The sequence below is a fragment of the Euphorbia lathyris genome, chromosome 1 (genome assembly GCF_963576675.1).
Source record: "Euphorbia lathyris chromosome 1, ddEupLath1.1, whole genome shotgun sequence".
NCBI classification, from domain to species: Eukaryota; Viridiplantae; Streptophyta; class Magnoliopsida; order Malpighiales; family Euphorbiaceae; genus Euphorbia; species Euphorbia lathyris.
The window spans coordinates 134846641-134857445 of NC_088910.1; the positions used below are offsets into that span (position 1 = coordinate 134846641).

General features: G+C 33.0%; 1 protein-coding gene across 1 annotated transcript; it reads left to right on the forward strand.

The window, feature by feature from the left end:
- The first annotated feature begins 2771 nt into the window (after nucleotides 1–2771).
- LOC136211055 (protein SEH1) lies at nucleotides 2772–10073 on the forward strand. Its single transcript, XM_066002577.1, has 8 exons — nucleotides 2772–2999; nucleotides 3191–3302; nucleotides 3385–3485; nucleotides 5268–5345; nucleotides 5433–5591; nucleotides 6269–6381; nucleotides 7613–7739; nucleotides 9775–10073. The coding sequence occupies exons 1-8, from the start codon at nucleotides 2835–2837 to the stop codon at nucleotides 9904–9906; spliced, it is 987 nt and encodes a 328-aa protein (XP_065858649.1). The 5' UTR covers nucleotides 2772–2834; the 3' UTR covers nucleotides 9907–10073.
- The last annotated feature ends 732 nt before the right edge of the window (nucleotides 10074–10805 follow it).

Here is a 10805-nt window from a genome sequence, read left to right on the forward strand (position 1 = left end):
CACCAGCCAAAGAGGTGAACAGTCTTCTTCTGGGTAGACCTAGCAAGGGAATCCCCTTTGAAGCTATCAGTAATATTATATAATTTTTTAGAGAAGAACTCAACCAAATTAGGAATAATAACAGTTTTTCCTCCAAAAATCTCCTCATTCCTCCAATTCCAAATCTGGTGACAGACAATTGCAAAGAAGATATCACCATGCTCCAGGTCAGCCAACAACTTCCCACTAACGCCATCTGCAAACCAGTCAAGATCAGAATGGGCCAAGAAAGTAGAAAGCAGGTGGTGAGGGAGAACTTTCCTCCACACCTCTTTACTCCTAGTACAATCTCTAAGAGCATGGTAAATTGTTTCAACATGCCATCTGCATCTACTACAAGCACCAGAATCTACCAAATGCCGTCTATTCCTATCTGAATTAGTAAGCAACCTACCTATCCTTAACACCAAGCCATAGAAAGCTCCTAATGTGGTAAGGAACTTTTAAAGCCCAAATGAACTTCCAAACTTCAGAGTGAGGAACCGCCACATTTTGATTGAAGGCCTCAAAGGCAGATTTACAGGTATAAGCCCCATTATTTGTCAAAGCCCAACAATGACTATCCCTATCTTCCTCCTTGTTACTTATCTTAACCCCTCTAATCCTCAGAAGCGTATCCAGACTGAAATAAGAGTCAAATTTAGACCAAATCACATTCCAATTAATAATATATAGGTTTAATTTCAAATTAAATCATGTAGTTATAAGTTTTTATAGATCGGGACTTGTAGTTTTTTTTGTTACAAACAAATCATGTGGTTTGCAAAATTTTCATTTTGAGTTGACTTTGTCAAACAACGATATCAAAATGAAAACTTTCAACAATGAATATTGTTTAGTATCATATTTATTATGGAATCACATTTTTTAGTTTTCAAAATCATTATTTTTGGAGTTTTCTTTCTCTAAACATAACTTTCTCTCTCATAATAAACAACATATAAATGATCTCAAATATAAAAAGTTGAAAAATTAGAATCGCTTAAAATATAATTTAATTCTTGAAAATTTTTATTTTGAAGTCGTTATTGGTCAAGTTTGGCAAAGTCAACCCAAAATGAAAATTTTATAAACCACATGGTTTGGTTTATAACAAAAAAAAAAAAAAAACCCACATGTACCGATCTGTAAAAACTTATAACCATATGGTTTAATTTTAACCCTAATATATATTATTTCTTTCTACCTATTTTTTTCAACTGAAATCTAATAAACCATATGAATTCATCACCACATAGGTCATGAGTTGACTCAAGTTCTTATCGGGTTATTGAAGATTAAGAAACCCAACATGATCTAGAAGAGAGACCTAACCGGTTCCCAATCCAATCAATCAGATCAAGCGATCTATCCAAGTTTGACAACATTGTTAATATATTTAACATGAATATATATAATATAAGTACAACAACATGGTAAATTTTTCAACCAAATCGTGCTATTAGAATTATCCCGGTTAATCATATTATCTTGTTAGAAACTAAGAGTTAACTTATATAGTTTGGTTAAATTTTTCGAACAACTAGTAGTTCTAAAGCCCCGTTTCTTTGTCGAAAAAAAAAACGCTTTGGAAAGGATTTGGTAAAAAAAATTGTGTTAGGAATAAATATTTTCTGATGTTTGACTACAATAATGGAAGTAATGGATGACTACTATTTCAAAATGGGAAGAAAGAATGAAACAGAATTCTTAGGAAAATGTTAATCTTTTGCAATAGGGTAAAACATTTTCCTCATTTTCTTCGTAAATTTTCTATGTAAACTAATTTAAATTTTTTATTAACTTATTTTTCAAAGAAAACAAATATGGGAAAATCAGTAAAATATTTTTCTCCTTAATATTTTGAGAAAATTACATATAAAATCAATTTGGAATTTTTATTATGCTTTTATTAAATATGCAGTTTTTTTTTACTGAATTCGAAAAAAATAAAATAAAAAACCCAAACCAAACTTTTTTTTTAATGTGCTAAAACCATTTTTATTATTTTTTTTAAATGAGCTTTTATTTTTCAAGTACTTGATATTTTAAGAAATTCTTTATAATATTGATTTATCACGATATATGAGTATGAGATAGTTCTAAATATTTAGACTAATCATGACTAATATGTATTTTATCTTAATATTTTTGAATAAACAAACTCGTCCAATTATCTAAATTTGGCTTAAAGCATTATTTGGTCCTGACCTATCTAAAATTGTGTCATTTGACCTTTGATTACATTTGGCCATTGACCTATCTCATTTGGTGAAATTTCACCCAATTTATATGAATACTTAACGGAATCATTATCTCATTGATAAGTAACGATATTTTGACACTTGAACTTGAAACGTGATATTTCTTAAAGTTTTTTTTCCATATTATGTGGAAATAATTAATTAGATTAAAAGAACAAAAAAACAAAAAACAAATCCTAAACTAAAATCTATTAAGTTCAAGTGCCAAAATATTGTTACTTATCAATGAGATAATAATTCGGTTAAGTTTGAATTCAATTTGGATGAAATTTCACCAATTTGGGATAGATCATAGGCTAACTATAACCAAACAATACATCAGAAGTCAAATAATAAAATTTTGGATAGATCAGGCCAAATAGTGTTTTAAGCCTCTAAATTTTGATCCAACACAAACGGGCTTCCTTTTATTTGAATTGATCCGTTTCTATGGATCACTGATTCTTGAGCCCGCCAAAGTTCAATGGGCTTCATAAACCCCAAACGCAGAGCCAGAGGTTTAACCAGAATCCGTCCGACAGCCCTCGACTGAGCTTCAGAGAATCAGAGGGTATGGAAATGGAGAAATCAGTGGTAACGCTGGATAAAGGCACGGTATGCTCATCCTGGAATTACTGTGGTCAGAGGTTGGCCACCGGCTCCGACGACGGGAATCTCTCCATCTTCGACCCGCGAGAGCCAGCTTCTTCATCCTTCAGTTGTACCTCAAAGTTTAGGGTTAGTTAGTTCTTCTATTGCTCTTGATTGCTCTTTTTTACTTCTACCTTCAAATGAGCATCTGTAGCTATGATATCAGTTATTTTCAGAATTCGTTCAATTAGGTGATATTTGTGCAGAGATAATCGCTGGATGTTTTGTTTGTTTTAGCGTTAATTGTCTTGTTTTTGGTGATTGTGAGATTGATTTAGGTTCATGAGTCAGGGGTGGTGAAGATTGTTTGGGTTCCTCCTGAACATGGCGATGCTGTAGCGTGCATTTGCGCTGATGGAAGTTTGTCTTTGTGGGAGGAGGTCGTAGAAGGTACTTGTGTAGTTTATTCTGTTTTTGGTCTGTCCACCGTTGTTATTTCTGTCTTTTTAATATCCAATATCTTATTGTGTAGATTCACAACCTCTTCAATGGAAGCTCTGCAAAAGCTTCCAGAGCAAGGCCCTTAAAGTGTTGGATGTCCAATTTGGAGTCTCACGGACAAGTTTGAAAATGGTGAGGGTTGAACTTTTTTGTCTTTTCTTCCCGGTGGCTGCATTCATTTCTTTTTTCAGCTTAATCTCTACCACTGTTTTGCTATAGATCCTAAATTTAACATATTAAGTGCAGCTTCGCAATAGCTGACATTAACTGTTTTTGTGGAAGCTTATGATTATATGTCTGATGATATTGTAGTAACAAATTTAAGAATTAATGGAGTGTCCTTTTAGAGTATGCTTCGGTAAAAAAACCAATTGAACATAATAATGACCAAATTTAAGATGTAGAACAGCTGGAGTAGATATTGTTGGAAGTCATTAGCTAGAATAATGATAAATTGAAAAATCCAGCTGGAACGTCCATCTCATGGCCCATAGTGTGCCCTCCTATGAGGACCGAGGTTTGATATACAGGGGAACCATGCGGGACGGTATTCGGAATTGGATAACGAGATTATACTATTAGCTTAGGTTGGGCATTACTCCTGTAAGTAGGACTTGGAAGAATCCCTCAGGAGTAGAACTTGGAAGAATCCTCATAGGGGAGAAATCCGCTCGGTATTAGTTCGCTAGCCGGTGGCTTGGGGAAGTCTTGTCGCCACATGGGGACGTTGGCCTAGCTCAGCTGTATTAGTTAGGAATTGCACTCTTGATCCTACCAGATGTTCTACATCCTCTTCTTTGCCATCACAGGCTGCCTAGACTGCCGAGTGAAAACAAGGAAACACAACACCACTTTAAAGATCACAAGTTACTTGAAAACAGCGAATTAGTATTTTTTATTCCTTGTGCTTGTATGATGCCTGTTCGTAGTAAGCTAATGCATGTGTTAGCAAGTGGCTGACTGGTCAATAATTTTTCTAGTTTTTTCCATGTCAAGTATTTTGGGAGATAATATGTGTTTATCTCAGATGTAATATCTTGATAACCTATTGATCTGATCTGATCAGATCATATGAGACCTTGTAACAGGAAACACAGCCTGTTGTTAATTTATGTTATGAATGCTCATAATTTGGTTGCTGAAAATGTTCAGATGTCATTGGGTGGCACAAAATGATGCTCTTAGTTTCCTTTTCTAAATGCAACGACTTCTGTATCATGTGCTTGTTTTACACTATCTTAATACCCATAAGATTGGGGTAAATGCACTGTTGGTCACTTAAGTTTTGACAATGTCCCAAAAAGGTAACAACACAAGAGTTTATTTTGTTTCACTAACATAATTCATTGCATTTTATACCAATAAAGCCACTTTAAACATTTTCAGATCAAATTCTGGCTAGAGATTCTGATTACACCTACTTTGAGTTTTGCCACCTAAGTGCCATGTGTATCCATTGTCTTCTTTGCTTTTCAAAAACCTTGACACTCCAGCTTTATCGATAAGTTAGTTGAGGTTAAGTGAAGGTTAGGATGTAAGAGAGAGGGAGTGAAATGTGGCAGTCAAGGGATACACACGGCAAAGATGAATTGACTAGGCATCCTTGTCACCATAATTTGATCTGAAAATGTTCAAAGTGACTTTATTGGTGCAAAGATGGGTTATTTTATTTAGACAAAATGGACTTTTTGTGGCCCTGCTAGTAAACTAAATTGTCCATCAGTGCGATTTACCCCATAGGATTTTGTAGATCAATCTCTCTCTCCATTTCTTGCCTATTGCCCCCTTCTTGCAACTGAAGAAAAAAAAATGATAATGAAATTAAAAAGTATTGTAAGTTGCTGTTTAGTCTTTGCAGAATGACGACTCTTAATATTTCTGTTCAATATGTAACACATTTGTACAATTTTGAAGGTTATGGCTTACTCAGATGGTCATGTGAAAGTCTATGAGCTCTTAGATCCCTTGGAGCTGAAGAATTGGCAGCTTCAGGTTACCATTCTTGCATGATTTAGAAAGTTAAATCAGGCTTCTTAAAAGATTTTATCTTATTCTTTTACCTCATTCTTTTCATACCAGGCTGAATTCCAAAATGTTATTGATTCAGTATCTACACTTGGGAAGGCAAATTGTTTTTCTGCATCTATTTCTTGGAATCCCGCACAAAGGGAAAATAACCAGGATTCAAGCTTTGTTCTTGGTTTCAATTCAGATACACCACAACTCAACTCCTCCAAGGTAGGTGATGTATAGCTTGGGAGTTCAATTTGATTTCTATTGTTCTACTTTTTATTTATGAATTTATTTAAACCTGGGTAAAATACATTCATGGCCTGTGAACTACAATGCTACTAACCTTTTGCCATTTAAACTTCATTTTGTGACATAAAAATCCTCGAGCTTTACATTATTGTAATATTAAAGTCCAGATCAAAGAAAATCCGCTTAGAAAATTAACTAAATGATGATCATGGCAAGTTTGACTATAGCACTAATTTTTTTAATCCATGTCGCCATGAATTATGGTCAAATAACTATATACAGGTCACCTTTTTGATAATTTTTTGATGAAGTTTTTGGACTTCAATGTTATAATAACATAAAGGTTAAGAACTTTTATGTCACGAAATAATTTATAGGGGCCACAATGTTAGTAGCTCTATAGTTCAGGTGCCATGGATGTATTTTACTCTGGGAAACTGAGTCAAAACTCTTCCAGTGTCATTCTGAATCACATTTGCACGCGATGTTCAATTGTTGAAACGAAATGCAAGTTTGGACTGGTTATTATGCTCTAAGTTCTAACAGAACTTGAGCTTTGTAATAATGCATAACTTCGAGACTGATTAAGAAAATAAGTAATTAGGTACGAGCTATCAGATTGCTTAAGCTAACTGGCTAGTAGATTTCCATAGGTATGGGAGTTTGATCAAGCCCATCAACGATGGCTTCCAGTTGCAGAGCTGGCTTTGCCTGCAGACAGAAGCGATCAGGTCTTCGCAGTTTCATGGGCACCCAACATTGGTCGGTAAGGGATTTTAATATCTTATACACTTCTTCCAATTTTTATGAATATGATCACATGTTGTTTCTATGGGAAATGGTAGGAAAACCGAAATTATTAGGAAAAAAAGCATCTTTAGGTTCTTGAGCTTTTCGATTTTTGTTGATTGAGCCCTTGATCTTTCAATTTGATGCATTGAGTTCTCGATCTATTGGATTCGCACACATTAAGTCCCTGCTTGCAAATTAGCTGTAAATATCTTATTAGTTAAAAGAGCGTTACTCATTTTATCGGCATCTTAAAATGTATTTTTACAGTTCGAAATAAGTTTTTAACAGTTTCTCTATAGTCACATTAGACATATAAGAAATTGCTTTCGAACTGTTAAAAATTCAAATTTTAAATGCAGGTGAAATGAATAACACTCTGTTAATTGAGTTGTATGTTCGAGGTTAACTTTCCTGGTTACCAGTTTCTTAATGCATGTAATTATAATTGATCAAGAGGTCAGTGTGTCAAATTGAAAGACCAGAAGCTTAATCAACTAAAATTGAAAAGATGAAGGGCTTCAGAATGTTTTTTTTTCCAAATTATTGTGCGGCAAATTTTTTTACAAATAAATTTTTTAACACTTTCTGCAGGTATTTTGTGAGACATTATCTAGAATGCTAGCAAAATAATAAGAACCAACTTGTTACACAATTATGGCTACTGAACTTTACTCATTTTCATGGTAGAACCACTAAACTTCAAAACGTAACATAAAATCCACTCAACTTAAACTAATGCGTTAAAATGACCATTAACGACCTTAAAATGGAAATGTTCAAGTATTAAAGTTGTTTAGAATGACATTTACCATGAAACCACATTTTTTTTTCCCAAATCATCATTTCTCGAGCGTTCTCTCTCTCATTCATTTTCTCCCTCCTAACCAAACAACCTCAAAACGAAAATTTTGAAGAATTAAAGTTGCTTAGAATACTAACAATTTTTGGAATTTTTTATTTTGATGTCGTCAATGGTCATTTTGAGGTGTTGATTGAAGTTTAGGGGTCATAATGTTAGAAAGTGTAAAGTTGAGTGGCTTTTATGTTACATTTTGAAGTTTAGTGGCCATACTGAAAACAAGTAAAGATCAATGGCCATGGGTGTAATTTACCCCAATATCTATGTACTTGTTAGTACAAGTTACAATTTTACCATTAACAATGCAAATACTTATAATGTATTGTTTTTTTTTTTTTTTTTGTAGTCCATATGAGATTATAGCTGTTGCTACACACAAGGGCATTGCAATATGGCATCTAGGCCTGAACCCTGACATGGATGGAAGACTTCCAGTGGAAAAGGTCGCAACGCTCTCTGGATTTCAAGGCGAGGTATTAGATCACTAATAAACTAAAAATCTCCACCCTTTGAGTTGGTAATGCATCTTAAAGAAGAAGTATTCCAATTTTTTTTCTTCATATGATTTTGAATGAAATCAAAGTAAATGCAATATATATGAGACTATAGTTACATGAATATCATAATTAATTATAAAATTACAACTATGTCAGATTATGAAACTTAATTCTGAAAATGTCATTATTTTCTATATATAACAAATAAAGTATGCTTTTACACCCTAGTCTAAAACTTCTAAACTCCAATTTATAAATCCTAAACTCTAGATAATATATTCTAGACCCCTAATTTATAAACTCTAATTCTTAAAATAAATTAAAAATAATGATTTTATTAGTTTGATATAATTCAAATTAGGATTTGATATAATCGTAGATACTTTTTCAAAAGTGAATTTCTGTATAAATTTCCCTAGTTAGTAAAGGCCTAAAGCACACTATGGCCCAAGGGGGTCCTGGAGCCTTGGCACACGGTGCTGGCTCGCGCCTGAGTGGCATAAGGTGCATTAAAAGAATAAAATTATATAGAACCACCATAAATGACAATATTTCAAATATAAGAAATTGTAATTAAAATCAAAATGCATAAAAAAATAGAAATCATGTCAATATCCTTAATAATAGTAAATTGTAACATACAATAAAACTTATATTCTAAAGTGTTATAAATCATGAAAATAGAGAGAAATTCATGGGATACGGTGTAGATTAAGATTCTACATGAATATATTAAACTTAAGATGCTTAGACATATTTATACAAGATTCTCCCTTAGTTACTCCTACAATTAAGCAAATATAACAGCCCCACTAGATCTACTAGCAGCCATCTAGCTGTTATAGCAGCCTTAGGCATGCTTACATTTATTACATTGACTTATTGTGTAACATACAGTTAACGTGTTAAACTAAATAGTAAACCCAAAGTTGACTAATAGTTACTTCTTATCAAAAGTCTCCAACTTCAAGATTATGCGTCTTTCTCTCTTTATGTTTTTTTTTTTGTTTATTTTTGCACACTAGATGTGTATAATGCAACGATGGAGATTGAACATGTGGGTCAATAATATAAAACCCAAAATAACATGTGACACGAAAGGTGCGCCATTACGCACCTCTGATAACCATGTCCAGGCGCACAAAGGCACATCTCGGGGTTGCCAGAGCAACATCGTCCGCCTTAGGGGGTGTGAGAGTATTAAGCCTAAAAATTAATTAGCGGAGACAGTCTTTTAGTTAAAATTAATTACATTTCTTAATTCTTGTGTCTTACCCTTAAAAGACATCTGTTGTGGAACTGAGTAGTTATTAGACTATTACTCCCTTCATTTCAAAATAATTTCACATTTGACCAAATCACACATATTAAGGAAATGATTGATTTGCATTAAATTTGTGGAACATAGACTATAATACGTTTTTATCTCTCTTTATTAATAATTGTCATTTTTTATGCCACTCATTAAATTGAACTACTGTTTATAAATTGAAAACTTAAAATGACAAAAAGTGCAATTAATATTAAAGTCATTAACAAAATAGGAAAAGGTTTCCTTGAAAACTAAACCAGGCAAATAATATGAAATAAGAAAATTTGATGAAATGTGACAAATATTTTGAAATTTGAAATGGAGGGAGTAGTTAATTAGCTTAGGATTTGGTTTAGAATTTTTATTATGAATTATGATTATGGAAGAGTTGGTAGTTAATCTGAAAATTATTTCATATTTTAAAGATTGTGGATAATTGTCTCTAAAAGAAGATTGTGGATAATTGGATATTGAAAAACTGTTGTTATTTATGATTTTATATAGTCCCTCCCGTCTCAAATATGTGGTGTTAGGATTATCAATTTGGTCTTTTTATACTTTAATTAATATTTTGTCGACATATATTGGAGACCGGAGAGAGTATTAGTTTTCGTTAGCGCGTTTTTGTCTTGTCTCGCTTAGGCACGTTATGCGCCCTATGCATTTGATTTGGAATGATGGTTGTAAAATTGTGATCAGGTTTGGGAGATGGAATGGGACATGAGTGGGATGACCTTAGCCAGCACAGGATCTGATGGGATGGTAAGGCTCTGCCAATCTAATTTGAATGGTGTTTGGCATGAGCAAGCTGTATTTGATTCCAATTCTTAGACATTGCTCTTTATTATTATTATTTTTCAAATGATGATTTTTCTTCATTTGTGCCAATGTGGAAACTTTGTTTTCCAAATGTTAAGGTTATCCTGGTCTTTTTTGTTTCATTTACATCTTTGATTGCTTTGGAAGGATATTCAATCAGTTCCGCATCGTTTTCCTGCCGTGTTCGCTGTTCACATGTAATTTTACTTGAATTAAGGGTCAATTTGACCCCTAAAGTTGGCAGACAGTTCAGTTTAGTCCAAATCGAAGTTTAGGTATCAATTTAGTTCTGAAGTTGGCAATATTTGACAAATTAGCCAAAATTTGAGAAATTTTAGATATTGAAAATTGATTGTATTCGGTCAAATTTGTTAAATATTGCAAACTTAGCCTATTTAAATAGTAACAAACCATAGTCCACCAGTGTTGCTTCAAGCTGCAATTTCCATGACAAATAGTTGGTGGTTGTCAGTTTGAGAACGTTTGAGAGGGAGAGGATGGCTGGGTTGAACATCATTCGGAATATTATTGTTTGCTGTAGTTGAGAAGCATAGGCAGAACAAAGGAAGAAAAAAAATAGGTTAGGTCTTATCTCCAATAAAATTGACTCTTAATTCAATTTTACTTACTATGTTAACGGTGACAAAAAAAAAGGGAAAAATACGAAAATAAATTGTGATTTGGCTGATTTGTAAAGACAATTTATGTGGTTTAAAAGTTTATAAACAGGATTTTGTTATTTGTGAAATTTTGTAGTTAAATTATACGTGAGTCAATTTTTCTATCAAAAAGTAATTGTGGTTTAGTTAATTTTGTAAAGTCAGACATTGTATTTTGAGTAATTTGCAAATTTTATCTTTTTAATTGCTTCAAATTGCATGATAATAATTTTTGACAGAATGATTGAGTTT

Coding starts and splice junctions, on each gene's coding strand:
- LOC136211055 (XM_066002577.1), top strand. CDS start 2,835: ATGGAAATGGAGAAATCAGTGGTAACGCTGGATAAAGGCACGGTATGC. Junction 3,486..5,267: donor CACGGACAAGTTTGAAAATG/GTGAGGGTTGAA, acceptor ACAATTTTGAAG/GTTATGGCTTACTCAGATGG. Junction 6,382..7,612: donor TGGGCACCCAACATTGGTCG/GTAAGGGATTTT, acceptor TTTTTTTTGTAG/TCCATATGAGATTATAGCTG.